Source organism: Sinocyclocheilus grahami, unplaced genomic scaffold, assembly GCF_001515645.1.
Source record: "Sinocyclocheilus grahami isolate Dianchi unplaced genomic scaffold, SAMN03320097.WGS_v1.1 scaffold35.1, whole genome shotgun sequence".
Classification (NCBI taxonomy): Eukaryota; Metazoa; Chordata; class Actinopteri; order Cypriniformes; family Cyprinidae; genus Sinocyclocheilus; species Sinocyclocheilus grahami.
Genome location: NW_015505214.1, coordinates 181,068 through 198,242, shown reverse-complemented (window position 1 = coordinate 198,242; position 17,175 = coordinate 181,068). Strand labels below are relative to the sequence as shown.

Sequence of the window (17,175 nt, the reverse complement as noted above, 5' to 3'; positions counted from 1 at the left end):
CGATTAGTTCCGGATTTGATGAAGGCAATCTCTTGAAAAACAAAATGTGTTGTGATTGGTTAGCTGTCCCAGAGCGTTGTGATTGGCGAACAAGAAGGTGGGGCTTCGTTCGATAGAGCGGCCATATTGATGCTGCTTCCGAAAACTTAGGCAGCTGACTTGCTGCCTCGCTGCCGTATGAGGCAATGACTTTGCAGGCAGCGTTTTTGCATGAAGGCACCTCATGAAACTGATTTCGGACAGGCTTCTGAGGCAGCGTAACGGTTTAATGACCTACAACAAAATAGAAAGAGTTTTGGTGATAACTAAACGAATATTTAATTACTAATTTCTCGCTAGAAATAACATCAAAAGTGCAAAAAGTTCGTCACAAATATATATGTACACACAAACTGACCACCAAACGCAACTTTCAGACACCATCTTTATTGTTTAGCTCAACCGTCACTGAATGGAACGCACAGGATTGTGGGATATCAATGGCAGCGAAGGATACATCTATGCTGCCTTCAAAATTCGATCAGAAGAAGGTACCTCTGGAGACAGGACATAAAGCAGAATTTGGATTCTGACGTGCCTTGATGCCTTCCTGCCTTGGAATGCTGCCTCCGAAGGCAGAGTTTTCGGACGCAGCTTGAGTGTTGCATTTTTCTCCATTCAAAACTATGGCTCTAAATAATATATACTCATACACGAAATCGGCTCATTACAGACACTCTAAATGCGCTCGTGCACACCTCAGAGAGTGTTAAGAATGCAGGAGGGTGCCCTACTTTAACGCCAACAAGCACTATTTTGCGGTCCATGACGGCAAGAACCCCTTCAACATCTGGCAACATGCAGGCTTCTGATGACAGCGACTCAGATGTGGAGTTAACAGCTAAAGTCTGTCTACACTGGACGCAACAAAGCAAGTGTTAAAAATCATTTTAATGTGTCATAAATAGAACGAGGCATCAGTTTACTGTTGGGGTTGTGTCGTGTTGCGCCGCGCCGCATCCAGTGCAGACAATCACTGATTATAATGGGTTAGTATTTTGTCGCACTGCTCCTATTGTGGTAATTTGCAGGTCGTGCCAAAAGGTTGTTGGTTTAGATAAATAGCTGTATTCTGTACGTTTAACTCATGTACGATTATTTTCTTCCAAGTACGATAATTTTGAGCTTCTGGTACGATACTTGGACATTTCCAATCTAGGAAAGAGCGGTTCTCAGTGGTGCACTCTTTCCGGGAAATAAAGGTTTGTATACATTTTATTTAATTTATAAAGTCTTTAATGTGGTGTAAATTATATTATTTTACGCAACACAACAAAATATTACGTCAGCCCAGCAGCAGTCGTTTCGCACTGGAAACGCCTTTGCCTTGCCTTGCATAACATAAATTGATTTTATTAGTTATAATACTGAGTGCAATTTAATTTGATGTTAAAATATGTTCTCTACTCTCAGTACTGTTTGCTTTTGGGCAGGTTTTGGAGTCAGTCACGCCATCTCTCAGCTACGAGTGAAACGCGAGACCGCGGTCTAAAGTTCGCAGTTCCCCTGCGAACAGCAGCCCTTCACTGGCTCAGATTTCGGCGACACACTGGCACGAGAATTAGCATCATTTCGGTAAAAAGACGAATTCCGAATACACAGAGAACGGTTGAATACACTTAAATTAAAATGCTACTTTTAAATGTGCCTTTTTAATTTTACAAATGCTTGTTAAACGAGTTTAAATGTATGTAATATTGTAAACTATGCTGTATTTACCCAAACAAATTAAATTTGTCTTGCATTTTGTCCATGGGTGTGCTTGCTTAATAATAAATGTTCATCTTTTGATTATTGCTGTTGTCTATAGTAATTCTGTGTGTTTTAAATTCCCAGCCCATATTAATTGTTGTTTTTAACCCAGCATTTTTTAGAGTGTAATGTCAGGACAAAACAACAACACCTGAACATAACGGGAAGCTCGTTAACAAAAACCACAACGTGCAAAAAATCTCAATTTCTTTCTCTCGATTTCTCCTGCCAAGCTTGATTATGTTCTGTCTTGTTTATATTTAAAATTGCCTGCAGGCAGAACCGTGTGTGCGCTCGCATATGTGTCCTTATCGTGGTAATCTCAAATGAGGGGGACTAACTTTAGCTCTGTATTTTGGGGAACCAGGCTCCACTCTCTCTACGGTGCCTTTGACCTGGGCTGTGTTTGTGCTGGCTGGTCAGCGGTACCCCCCTCCCCCAATTCGATTTCATGAATTGTGGCATCGCAGCTTCTTTTTTGAGAATTGGCTGCGCTGACAGGGCTTGGACAAGCGAATAACTATGCTAATGTGAATAGGGTCTCTGTGTGTAAATTTGAGGAGTAATGACCTGTGTAGGGCTCAAGCTAGAGTGTGAAATGAAGCGGTTAAAAGATGTTGACCTGTTACACACATAAGATTTTAAATCTCCATTACCCCTGGCACTATGTTATACTAATGACAAAATTACTGTAGCTAACATATACGCTTTCTGTGAAAGAACCATTGTTTTGAAACTCTTGACAGTGACACTAGTCACCTTATCTAAAATGAATGAATGGTCTCCAAATTTTAAAAACAAATCCAAACTGATATACTTCAGGAATAGTTCACCCATGAATAACAAAAATCTGTCATTTACGCACCCTTGTGTCATTCCAAACCTGCATTTCTTTATTTTGTGGAAGAAGATATTTTGAATAACTGCTTTTGTCAGCTGAACTTGACAACAGTTGAACAACATTGGACTCCACTGACAAAATGTACAGAATTTTCATTTTAGGGTGAACAATCTCTTCAATTTTGTAGAAGCTGTGAAATTACAGTCTGTCATCGTGTAAATAAAACAGTGTTTACATTTTTTTTATTAAAACAAAAAAAAACAAGGCATTAAATACAAATTATATTTGAACAAAAACTTTTCCTTTCTTGAAGAAAGTGATAGCTGTATAATTTCTAGTTTAGTAACATAAAAAGCTTTTTAAAGAATCAAAATTTTAAATGAAAAACAAAAAGCAATTACCCGTGAACGGAGGGATCTTTAAAAGTGACTTGCGGGTGAGAGACCCTGGCATTGCACAGAATGAGGGTGGCAAGCTTTCTTGAAGATCAACTAGCTTGAACATTGACCTTGATGTTCTTTGAAACACAAGCTTGGCCTCAGCTTTACTGAATCTTAGCGTTCACTTTACTTTAGCTTAGTTTAACTTAGGTTAGCTAAAGTTAAGCTTAGATTTAGCTTACTTCATACCGTAGAAGGCCTACATAACCTGAAGATTTAAACTAAACCTTACATAAAACGATTCGAGGACAGCATCTTCGCTAAGCTAACAGAAGACACGTCGTACTCCGCACGGTAGATAAACAACAAACCTAAAACAAAAACAAAAGACTTTAGTGATTATATTCCCAAAATTATGCTGAGTTCTATGTTTCACTACTGTGCAATCAACGGGTCACTGAATTGTTCTCAAAGACATAGTTTGGATCAGCTTATATTTCTTTCTTGGATAAATAATCTTTTTTAGCATAAAGTTCACATGCCTCTTTAGCTGGCCTGAAACAAAATATATATTCATATAAAAAAAATGTACATGACAAAATTACAAGTTAAGGAAGGGCTAATAGCTTAGCACACTCATATGCTCTTTCCCCATAATCAAGTCAGATAAGGTGTAGCACCAAACATTTTTGTTTGTCTTTTCTTTAGCTGTTTGGGAAAGGGGTGAGCTTTTTGTCGACGCTATGCTAATAAGCTAACGTGTGGGCTACCTCTCTGGCACCCTCCACCTTTCAAGTCTTTTCTCAGGAGGTCAGTTTTGAGACAACAACACTAGCCCTGGTTATCCAACATGGCCACCATGTTAGCCTGTAGCTTTCCTACTGGGGCGATCGATATGGATTTTTAGAGAGACCGAGGGTGTAAAGACCTGCGACACAGATTTCCACACAGGTTTTGTTAAGGCATCGATTTCACAAACTGCCACAGCTACACTGATTTCGCAGCGGTAATTCTATCACTGTAGCATTACGGTTTCATTCAAACCCATAAACAAGACGTTGCGCAAAATACATGCTTTCAGCAAAGACTTAGAAATGTGATGGACAATGATAGTCAGCGACTGGAGCAACAATCAAAGTGCTTCATGATGTTTTGAAAGTGAGATAATGCCCACGTGGAGCATATCAATGCTGCCCCGACAACACAAGCTAACAGCTCTGCGTCCGATGTAAGATAATATAAAAAAAGGGCTTCATCTAAGTATGTCCTGGTATAGAATCGTTTACAATTGGTCTAATTGTTTTATCTATCTGTTGGCCTAGTGACAGGCTGGAGTACGTGTTCAGGAGGGGCCAAAGTGCATGAAGTGCTTGTGCTTCAGATGGAGTCTATGGCTAGAGCCGCCTAGTGCCACTGAGCATGCCCAGTTAAAATGACCCTACATCAGGAGGGCAGAAACAGGAAGTAGGACTTAGAGAGAGCCGCTGGCAGAGAGCGATACACGCTGTAGCAGAAGAGTGAGACGGAACAAGTACAGAACCTCCCTCATGTACACAAGAGTACATATGCTCAGACATAGCGTGCCGTTACGGAGTTAAAATTTGCTTGCACTTTTGACTATGTTCACACTTCCCTCTCAGAATACAGTCCAAAATGGAAGACATGACACTCTTGTCTGTCTCCTCCTCTCGTTCTCCCTACTCTCCTGAAGTGTAAAGTGAGGTTCTGGTCACGTGAATCCATGCCTCAGCATACAAGTGGGAGGTCAGCTTTGGGACAGCACTTTTGAATTTGTATTCATGTAGTTCTTCAGGGGAGATATCCCTCTTTGTCTCCCTGTTTCCACCGCTCTGCCTCTCTCTCCCCTTCACTTTTTCTCCATGTTAATGCAGTGGACTTTCTCCTTTCCGTCGTAGCCGGGTATGGGTTGGCCATACTTGTCCACGCACCAGCAGTAGCCTCTTCTGCGCCCTTTGGATGGACGGCACTGTGGAGAGAGTGGGTGAGACAGGAAGAGAAATGCATAACCATATGATATTTGGACGGGTATATGCAAAACAGACAACATGCTCCAAATGGAAGAGACAGTGGCATAAACTCACATTTCTCATCGCATCGCACTTAGGTGAGAGAGAGTAACACGGATACTAGAGCCAGAGAAAGAACGAGGGAGAGAGATTGAGGTAAAGGAATGAGAGAGGGGATTTAAGGGAGATTTAAGAGAGACAGAGCAAGTGAAATCTATTGAAATATATATAATTTGCACAACTGTAAAAATCCCATTTAATTTATATTCAGTGTGTGAATTATTCAACAGCTTTTGGGGAGTGTCAATTTAAATTGTAAGGGTGCAATTTTTTTAAAAAATGTGAATCCTAATATCCCCTCACAAAGATCTATCTCTCTTGGACCCCAAAGCAAAATTTTAATTGATGAGCCCAAAGTATACTTTTTTTTTTTTTTACGTGAATGCTAGGGTATGCGTACTGCATGCGATGCAAATTTTATCATCAGAACACTATGCACACTGATGAGCTCTTGTGTGCAATTCTATTTTAAATGAGTACAAAGTAATTTTTATCAAATTTAACTTTTGGAGTGAAAAGGCACAGACATTGGACAAGAATTAATCTTTCTAGTGCGTATGTGTCAAACGTTGCACGCACAATATTAAATAAAGTATATTTTGAAAGGCTGTGTGTTGAACTGTGTGCGTATGCTAATGCTAATGTATGTGTTAAAAACATTATACTGTGCCTGAAATGATATAAAAGAAGATTGTTTTACAGTGTATATGTAAAAACATAAAACATGCTTAGGCCTATCTCATGGCTGAGTGTAGTTATTTCTCTCTGTTTCTCTCGTGCTTGTCTTTCTCTCCTTTGGCAGTGAGTTAGAGACATGTGCAAGTCAAACATCACATCTAAGTTGGAAGAATGCACGCCTGCCACGCACAGTGAGTATGTTTATGCGTTTATGAGAAATAGAAAAATCAGTGCATCAAACAAACTGTCTTCTATGGTTCAGGGGAATTTAACGGACACAGCAAGGTCTACACACACACACTCACACACACACACACACACACACACACACACACACACACACACACACACACAGTACTGTAAAATGATCTGCAGTGTGTTTGCATTTGCTGATTATTTACATGCAAGTTTTCACAACTTGTGAATATCAAAATTCATAAACATACACATACACACACAACCAAGTTTTGCTTTTATGAGAGACTTAAATGTCTCTGTCAGCCTGCTGCTGATGAAACTGTGATTTTGTGTTCATAAAAACAGTTGAAAGTGAGAAGTTAAATTTGACCAAGCTAAAATATTTGCCATGGACTGTTAAAGGGATTCTAGGACTATTTTAGGAAACTGGCATATACTCAAAGTCATCTGGAGCTTATTATACTACACAGCAAAACAAACATACACACACAAACAAACATGCACACCCACACCCACACACACACACACACACACACACACACACACACATCCTCATGTGGTACATTCATTAGTGAAAATCTATTCTTTCAGACACAAGGGGAAAGAAGGAGGTAACAAACAAGAAAGAAAGAAAGATAAACAGACATTGTGCGAAGAAGGAATGGATGAGTCAGAGAGAGAGAGAGAGAAAAAGAGATCAAAAGCAGTTTTATTGAAAGAGTACCAAATTAAAATACCTCAAGCAGAACAAGAGCAGTCTGGGAATGAAACCTGACCTCTACAAGGGGCTGCTTCAAATGCTACACTCATCCTTTTAATTTAAATTGTCTCCACACCCACTTGATGTTTTTGCTATAACAAATATTTGTATTTGACTAAATAAGTAACATATCACTAGACTTTTTATTTGTCTGGTAATGAGTTTGTCTGCATCTGAACAAAAGAGAAAGAATGAGTGTACAGGAAGCCAGTGCATAATTTGTAAATTATAAAGTCCCGGAACTCGGACTGGAATAAATAAATGGTATGAAATAAATTAAAATCGTGTCACAATCTTGCTTATAAATGTACATTAGATATAAAAATGCCTTTCCTAATAATTAATGAATTATGGTTACCATTTGTACTTTTTTAATATTGCAAGTTATCGACCACATTAATATGATACTTGCTTATTCATCAAACATATGGTCATTACATCAATTTCATGCAGGGGTGTATGAGGTGGGGGATCTAAAATAGGTGCTGGATCCAATTCCAGAGGAGGTGGATCCGGATCCTGCTTGTTCCGGCACAAATTAAGCCCTGCAGGAAACTACTTGGTGCTGAGATGCTACATATTATGGGAATGTTCCATTCAGACTGTACAGGCACACAGGATGCTTTCTGTTTGATGTAAGGGGGACTAATAATGACTAAAGCTAGGTATTTCATTGTACCGCAGTGTCCTAACCAGGCAATAAAAGTTATATTTTTCATGTAAAGCAATGTTTTTTCTCAACTGACGCAATGAGCAATAAGAGTATTTGTTGAACGCAAAATTTCTATTTATTTGCTGCCCCCGAGTGAAATCTAATTAGTCCCAAATCTTTCTCCACATAACAACATAGTGAATGTTCAGTTCCATATGACCATATGAGAGTCAAGAACATTACATATTACAATACTGTATATAACCTCAAAACGCATAGTGGCATTAGTTGATGATTGATTACTGCATGTCTACACATATATGTGTGTATGTGTCTGTATCAGAGAAAGACAGAATGGCATAAGTAGGGTGCGGGGTACACCGGTACACCCCTGACAGCATGGCGATTTCTGGAGGTTGCAACACAACAGACCTGTGTTGTGAATCTATGTAAAAGAGGGAGAAAGAGACTATGTGTATACATGTCTGTGTAACTGTATATATATATATATATATATATATATATATATATATATATATATATATATATATATATATATATACATATATATGTGTGTGTGTGTGTGTGTGTCACAAAGCAAGCCTCAGTCAACATTGGCCCATAATGATGCCCTTATGGGCAGCAGGAAGGCGGAAGGGCATTAAAAGCAGCCACATGGTAAACACAGACTCATAAAAAAAACACACACACACACACACACACAAAATATGTGAATGCAACAACTGCATGTGAATTAGAACGGTGGTTATTTTCTTTGCCAGACTATACGAGCAGTGTGTGCATGTGTGTAGTATGCCGTTTGGGATAGAAGCTGCCCCTGGAGTACATTATCATTATATAGTCATTTTGGTGCAACTGCAAGCACAGAGACTAGATAAATAACAAGTATGAATATATATCAACAGAATCTCCAAGTCAGAATCAGAGGTAACTGATAGTCCAAGAAGAGATATCATGGAAAAGCCTGTGTCTTTGCAAAGTGTAGTATGAAATATGTACACTGTATGTGTTTGGTGCATGGGTGACCATATCTGTGTATTGGTGTTGAGTGGAAGCGTATGCACCCTGGATCATTCCCAGCATGCCTGTCATTCTCTTCTAGTCTCTCACCCCGCATCACTGAGATCCTATTCAGCGTGAGAGCTTAAGTGGACTGCCTGGCCCTGGGAGAGCAAGGAAAGCCAGTAGATGAGGGGGTCGAGCAATGATCCAGGCCAGTGCAGGAGTACAGCAACTTGGGTGAGAGATGCGTCTGGATTGGGAAGGGTAGAGGGGGGTTGGCGGCGCTGGGGGGTTGGCTAACACACTGAGCCAATTCATATAATCAAGGCTAAAATGAGCACGGATTGGACTCTGCTCTCCCCTGGAATGGCCTTCAGACACACATACCCCCACATACTGTACATATACAAACGCTCCCATTACAGATCTTATTCCGGGGAGTGTATGGACCCCCAGGCATCCAGGACATCTACAGTTCACTTGTGTGAGTATGTATGCACAGGAGTTTGTGCATGTTTGTTTTTGATGCCAAAATAAAAATGAATGACTGTGATCTTAGGGTCGACCAAGACTTTGGCTTAAATCACCATGATGGGAGCAAAGAAATTTCAGTTGGAGTCAGTCGGAGGGGAATCTGATCAGCTTGATCTTCATCATGTGTGGACACAGCCTGTCATACAGATGTTCTTCTACTATTAACAGAGATCCAAGCATAGGGGTTTGATTTTACAAAACAAACTAGACTATATTTGTGCAAGCCAGATACAGGAAAGGATGTGGCATGGTTTGAATTTATGTTGTTTGCGCTCAAGTATACGGTTTGTCTTTTGCTGGTGCTGTAAAACCACTAGACATTGGTTAGTTAAATTGTTAACCTGTCACTGTCCTTTCTTTCAAACATGGATTTTAAATGGATAATCATGGACAGAGGGCAGAGGGCAGAGGGCAGGAACAGGATTGGAAGATGTCAAAGCCAGATTTACACCTACACTTACTGTTGGAGCATGAGAACGGTCTCCAAAACTTTATTTGATACAGGTGCCACTATGAATCTCTCTTAGGCACTCATGCAAACCATCTGCAAGACCCTTGTATTTCCTCTTAAGGGTTTGCAGAACATGCTTCTTTAGACCTGAACTTATCACTTTCTCTTCAATCTGAGATCTTAGCCCTAGAGCACAGCCTGTTTTCTCCAGAAACCCAGGGTCCCTTCAATGGAACCACATGCTATTAAGCATGTGTGTGGGTATATGTGTGCATATCAGGGTAGACTTCATACTCTGTAGTTTCAGCATGAAGCAGCTCCTAAGCAACATGTGTTTCACATTGATTCTAAATATCATCCTCTTTTTGAAACATTTCCATCTCTATCACTCCAGTGTTGTCATTAGGCCTTCGGGGTCACTGTGGCATCTGTCAGAGAGGTTTTCCAAATTCACCCAAACTCATTAGGGTCATTCAGACAAGGCCTTTTGACTCATGTTCTTAATAGGGGGTTACGGGTGACTCACAAATTTCCGAGAATTGCATTTGCTCCCACCAACCACTTTGTTCAAACTCACTCATGCACCCCATCAGTTGAGGAAACAACAGATACATTCAAGAACCAGCATGCACATATAAATAGGCCCCCACCTACTTTTCCAATACTGTTACTTATCGTCTTGTACACGGATGGTGGTAGAATAATAGTTTGAGAATCTGGGCTGATTACACAAAGGTTGCATGTTTGATCCCAGGTAAGGATGGTATAAAAATATGATGCCCATTTCCCCCTTGAGCAAGGTACTTAGCCACATGAGGGATAGGCCATGTAAATGGCGCAAAGTAAGTGACTTTAAATAAAAAGCATCTGCAAAAGAAAAGTCAAGGCACTCGGGTAAAAGGTAATTACCTGTTTTTTCTTGTAGAAACCCTTTTGGTCGCAGTTTGGAATGCGGAAGCCTCTTGGGTTCAGCACATTTGAGATCTTTAAAATCTTCATAACACTCTCCATCTTCCGACGACACGGGCCCTGTACACACACAGAGAATGCAGAATTACAGGAAATGTCCTACTTGCAAACATGTGAGGAGGTCTGATATGCAAACAAGTAGAATGGGAATAGAATGTACTCCACCTCCAATAAATGTTTTGTCTTAAAAATGCATGTTGGCGGAAGAACAGTGCATGCTTACATATTCAGTTTCTCTCTTTGACTCCAGACTGAAGTTGTGAATATCTGTATGAACCCCACTGGAAACTGGTTCCCCTTTAAAGATCTGATGTTTCTTGAATTGATCTCTTTTGATCATCTCCTCTTTGGTGTGCGGCATAGAATCTATGGGCTCTATTACCGTCCTCGGCCCTCCCTGCGTGTCTCCGGAAACATTTGTTGTGTCCTGAACTGTCTCAGCTCCCCCGGCGCCTGTTGCCCTGGTACCATTGGAGATATGTTCCTCTCCTTCCTCTTCAGGGTTATCTGAATCAAAAGATAAGTGTATTAATACATCTGTACAATCTGACTATTAACAAAAGCAGCATTCATACAACTGCATCTTTTCACATGAAACACAATAGCTCAGGGGGTCCAATCCTGCTCATGGAAAGCCAGTGTACTGCAGAGTTTAGCTCCAACCTGCCTCAATACACTTGCCTAGAAGCTTCTAGAAGATCTTGATTAGCTGGTTTAAGTATGTTTAATGAGGACTGGTCTAAACTGCAGGATAGCGGCCCTCCAGAAGCAGAATTGGACAGCCCTGGAATAGCATAATCCTAAACATCTATTAGCATATAGAGTAGATCACTGATGACATCAATTTGTAGGCCAGTCAAGATGACTATTTCGCCATCGGTTCCCTGGGAATTTCTTATGGGTTGGGGTTTTAGCATAGTGTTTTTTTCAATGTTTCAAGGTTCAATGTGGTTAACACTACTTGAAAAGACTTATTGAGTCCTACCTAAAACCAGAATTGTGAAGTTGTTGTGTTTATTTAAAATGTAAGTTGCTACAATTGTTGTCCGATTCGTCAACCCTGTGGTACTTGTAGTCATTATTTAGCAACATTTACTTCTGAAAAAACCCAGAAGCTTCCAAATTCAGTTTTGAGCTATGACTGTGTAATTTATGGAGTAGAACAAAATGTGAAAGTCTCTGCAAGTAATGTTTACCACAGGGCTTATTTCACTCATGAATCGAAAAACCGCTATTCTAAAAAAAACATTGGAAATTCCAGAGGGAACCCATGGCTAGAAAATGCAAATTGTCTTCCAGCTTTTAGGACTACAGACTGAACAGCTCTATTCTAAGATTCTTCCCCACCAGAATAGACTTTTTACTTGCTTTTACAAGCAAGCATTTACAATAGAAAGTGTAAAAGCTCATCAGAAAGACACAGAGAAAAAAGAAGCAGAAGAGAAAGAGATATAGAAAGGGGGATGGGGAAGCAGAGGAGTGAGAGTATTTATAGTGCACCAAGTTACAATCGTTATAAGCAGAGGACAGACCACCTGACCCGAAACCCAGAAACCAAATACGGCTACAGGACAGAGCATTTGCCTGCCTTCAACTAACATGGTCCGGTAGAATGATCTAACCAACAAACATCACATGCTTTCCTCTCTGTGTTCAGCTGAAGCTTTGTTGTGGGTGCTCACAAAATCTATTCAATGCAAATGTGGTTTCATTGTGGTCTTAATGTCCTTTCCTCTCATCCCACAGCATTCCTCAATATGTGAACCCTATACTTATCCTACTAAATAACATTTAGATGTATTATTAGTGCATTTGTATCAACATCCCCATTTCACTTAATTATTATTTACTTTTAACTACTAGATCCATTATGAGAAAAGTTCAACAACTGTCATCATCTACTCATCCTCATGTCATTAAAAACAAGTGTTATTTTGTAACTCAAAAGAAATTATTGAGGAAAATTATAAGGCTGCTCTTTTCCATACAATGAAAGTGGAAGGTAACCAGTGGTTGTCAAGCTTTGAAAATGTGATAACACTTTGTGTAATGTTTCGGTATGAAAGAACTTCTTCATAAAGCATAGCACACTTGACACCATACACAAATTCCATTGGTTCCTGCATATACAGTATCATGAAGATGCAATGTTGGAATGTGCAGAAACATGAAGAGGATTAGAAAGCTCTTTTTTTAAGTGAATAGCAAGTTAAAAGTGGTTTCGTTCCTCCCAGAAAACATTTGTATGCCTTTTTATGCACAAAAGTCATATAGACAACTTTTATGGTGCCTTTTTGAAGCATGACCATGTCCAGTCACCAACCATTTTCCTTTTATGGAAAAGAGCAGCACAGACATTCTTAGATATCTCTAGATAACGTAGGGGCTTGATACATTTGGAGCAAGTATACAGTAAGTAGATGTTGATGCAAATTCCCTTTAATTTCCCCAGACAAAATATTTGCTCTTGTATGTCGTTTTGATAAGAAAACCTCTGCCAATAAGCTAAATGTAGTGAGCTCGTGGTCGGCACCGATTTCACAGGACTACTTCATCACTCTTTTAAATGTGCCTTTGAGCAGCCATTTAACGTGGACAAAATGCAAGCACTTGAGACACGATGTCCCAAATTGCACTCTAATTTCTGTTTTTACTAACTGCATGGTAATTTCTCAAATGCAAGCAAAAGCAGTTGACCAGTAAAGGGTCCAGCGAGGAGTGCATTTGTCAGCTTCAACAAGCGAGTGCACTGGGCGAAGATGAATTATGGCACTGTTTAAACATGCTGTCCTCTTGGGGTTTTACAGCTCTTGTCTGTTGAATAAATATTCAGTCTCTGGCCATACAAAACAAAGCAGAGCTCTCGCAGGAATGAGAGACTAATAAACAGCTGGAGCAGAAGAGAAAGAGATATTTAGAAAGAAAGACAAACAAAATGGGCTATTAAATATGGAAAGTGAGAGAGAAAGTCTGGGAGAGAGGGTGGTGGAACAGGACTGGCATCGAGAGATAGATGAAGGTGCACAAGATCTGAATATTGTGAAGAACTGTAGAGATAAGTGGACAGGATTCAGCAGAGTGGATGAGTTAAGTGAAAACAAATTTTCCATGTGTGTGTATGTGAGTAAGTGCGCACTTGTGGCACACCAAACACTCCTCTGTAGCCATGGAAGCTGCTCTCCAAACCAGAATTAAACTATGCCTTCACTGACAAAGACATAACAACAACAACATCAACAGCAACTTCTGCAACATAACAACTCGAACAAGGTAAGCAATTGTAATGATCGCATATAATGACGGCTAATAACACGTGCGACATGTCGATGCCTGCTTCCCTTGCATGACCCACCGTACCTTCCACATAAACAAATCCAGGACAGAGGAAGAGAATGGAGGGCCATCTATTTCAGGAACTTGAAAAACATCAATATTTAACCCCAATGTAAACTTTTTGAATTTTTTTATGCCTGTTTCCAGCATCTAGTGGCCCGTTTTGAGTCACTCAACCTCACTATTTGTTCAATCCCCAATGAGCAAACAATTTATCATTCTGGCGAAACAGGTAAAACCTGAATGAGAGGGTGAAAGAGACGCAGGGTTTTTCTTCTCAGAAGTAAAAATGAGTGACTGGGCACAAGGCAGGTGAATTTCACTACCAATGCTCGAGACAAGAATGAATCAGCCTCTTCTGAAAAATCTGCACGATTAAGTATATAACTGCATATGCACAAACAACGTCATAACTCATAACCTCATGATCTTTCATTCCTCTTGCTCCGCCACCGTTCCCACCCAGAATCATGCTAGGCCACACTGCTACCAGACCAATCAAGCCCTGCAAAAATATCATAATTCATGTGTGGCAGAGCCATGGGGTGGAGCCACACACACCATGGCAATGGAGCCCTGCTCTCTGGTTGGCCAGAGTGTGTAATTACCATAAAGTGTGGAATGATGGGAAAGAAGCACTGAAAAGCAGCATGGGCTCAAATGAAAGGGCAGCGGAGGGAGAAAACATGAGGTATGGCACTACTGTAAAACAGTTGGCGCCCCCAAACTGCTTTTTAAAACTCTGACTCTGGGTCCTAACAATAGCCTTTGTGTGTGTGACAATGTCATGGTTGATTGCTCCAACACACCACTGCGGCTCTGTCAAATAACTAGAGAGGATAAAAACAAATTCAGTCGGCTAGCTTGACGTCAGTTATGACCAAGACGCTACTTATTTTGGTCGTGCGGGTCCGCAGCCATCCCTCTCTTAAGGAATTCACTACGATGAATGTGTTGGCTAGGTGCAAGCTAATAAATGCGTACCAAGTGATGCACAGTAAAACCTTCGACACAGGTGCCGCTGGATCTATTCTCAGCTCGCCCGCAAGGAAATTACTTTGTTAGAAATCCTATGCCAATCATTTCCATTTCGCTTGTTTCTTGACCCTCTCAATGGAGAGCGCGGAGTTCCTGAGCCAGTAAACATCTAGAGAGCATCATTCACAAAACGGTGATCTCCGCTCTTCTGCAGAGACTATATATAAACGAATGTGGCATTCTTAACGACTGGGTTGGTGAAGCCAAATTTTAGCACACACACACAGATACACAGAGCTGTTTTTCTCTCCATCTCTGGCGCTCTCTCTCTCTCTCTCTCTCTCTCACACACACACACATACACACCACACACATAAAACAGCATAGAGAGGCTGCTGTAGCGCTGAACCTCGAATACAACAGCGGTAGTGTGGGGCCGTCTCTCGGTGGCTGGACTTCATGACGACTGCCTGTTACTGGAGGTCGCTGCGTCATGCCGGTGTTGTGAAACTCTGACCTACGTGCTCAGGATGACCTACCAGTAGTGACGTTTAAAAATACAATATCTTGTCAGGCAGAAAATAACCTGTTGGGATGTATTACCAGCGTAATGCCTTAAAAACATAAGCAGAATGTGTTGTCATGCAGAAAATACATATCAGGATGTCAACACGGGTAGCTTATCTTGTTTATCTGAGTAACCCACAACCCTAAAAAACCTGTTTAGAGATGCTAATGTCTATATTGTGGCGTGAGTGCAGTGAAGCTGTGATATGTGCTACATCTTATGAAAAGTCAGTGAAAAAGCCACCCCCCCCCCCTCCTACAGAGAGAGAAAGACCAGCAGCATTATTAACCTGTGAGCATATAAACCATGTTACGCACAGCAGCGTAAACTCACACTGATACACAATTGAACACACAAGCCATACGCCCAACATGTGGATAGTGTTTGATGGGATATTTAAGACACCACACATACACAGGCTGTAAATTATGGGGGTCTGGGCATCTGACCCCACTAATTAAAAAATCCTAAAATAGTTTACTGGTCCTACCTGGTCTCCCAGTCTAGCTACGCTGGTCTTTATCATTTTGATCCAATATATTAGCCCAACCAAGCTCAGGGACCAGCTAAGACCATTTTAGGCTGGTTTAAGCTGTTTTTGTTGAAAGTATATGTGTATACAGTATGTGTGTTTACACATCTACTTGTATGTATAAATGTTTACTAACAACGTTTCAGTAACCAAAAGAGTTAGATTACAAGTTAGTCGGAATGCACTTCTGAATAAATCTCCTTCGCTTTGAGAGGTAACCATAGCAACAGTATGCTGCTCGAGTGTGTATCGGACCCAACATCTCCAAAACGCAAGTCCGGTCATTATTTATCATTTATTAAACAAATCGCAGGTATGTGACAAAAAGTTTTAATTTCACTCACAAAAATTCGGCCCCCATTAAAGTCACTGAATAAATAGCACACTGCGCATACGGTACACTAACAGACGCTCACGGTGAAATGACGGCTGTGCGTTATTTACAGACAAACCGTGTGCGCTTACCGTGTCCGTGTGATGGATTGCCGCTGGGCTTTTTGTCCGGTGCCTTCGCACACACTCCCCGTCCCTCCAGCAGAGCCTGCAGAGGTTTGCTCTCCCCGGGGCGATGTTGACAGCTCAGCCCGGTACCGCAGCGCCCTGTGTACACTCCGCACGCCTGGCCCTCGGTTAGCGGGCAAGTCATGCAGCACCCGCAGCCCGGCTCCTTTACCGGCTCGGCGCAGTCCGGGGGCAGCGGTTTACACAGCACCATCGCCTCGTCGTCGCATGGCTCGCAGCGGACCACTGGGCTGACGCTTGCAGCCCGCCGGGCGAATGCTGCGAGCAGCGCGGTCAGGCAGAGCGCACACAGTCCCGTCATGGAACCGAAGCGCTGGAGGGGGTAGATGCGTGGAAAAACGGTGCGTCAGATCACCTCACCTGGATATAGATTACACTAAAGCCTGAGCTCTCAACATATGCCTTGGGAAAGTAGCGGCGCTTTGGCTTATGCTGCTGTCACGTCGGTTTGACTAGACTGTGAACGAAGCGGCGGGGTCGCTCCATCTGTAAGTGAGTTTAAGTGGAACTTCAGGTTTTATACAGGCAGGAAAAGCACGGGCACTAAGTCACTCCCCTCGGTATGAATTATGTAGTCACCGGTCTCGGTCTTAAGGGACCGCGCGCATCCTTAATGAAATCATTCAACTCAAGAGACGTGGGTGGAAAACAGGGAAATCTTGCGAGGGCTTTTAGACCGGTCATTATTGTCATTTTAGCCTACTGGCATTTGGAAAGCTGAAAAAGGTAGCGAGTTAACACCTGTAGGCTCCATCAAAATACTATGAACTTATGTAATACAAATGAGCACATTCAACTGCTTGGATGCCCCAAGAATAATTAAAAAAAAAAAGTATGAAAGCATGTGTCCTGGTCACAGTTGTAACTGTTGAAGCAAC

General features: G+C 41.3%; 1 protein-coding gene across 1 annotated transcript; it reads right to left on the bottom strand.

Moving 5' to 3' along the window:
* Positions 1 to 2,679: 2,679 nt before the first annotated feature.
* igfbp3 (insulin-like growth factor binding protein 3) lies at positions 2,680 to 16,781 on the bottom strand. The gene is made up of 4 exons (XM_016267015.1): positions 16,241 to 16,781; positions 10,588 to 10,871; positions 10,305 to 10,424; positions 2,680 to 4,999 (listed from the first exon to the last, which is right to left on the bottom strand). Exons 1-4 carry the CDS (start codon positions 16,596 to 16,598, stop codon positions 4,880 to 4,882), a joined length of 882 nt encoding a protein of 293 aa, XP_016122501.1. The 5' UTR covers positions 16,599 to 16,781; the 3' UTR covers positions 2,680 to 4,879.
* Positions 16,782 to 17,175: the final 394 nt, after the last annotated feature.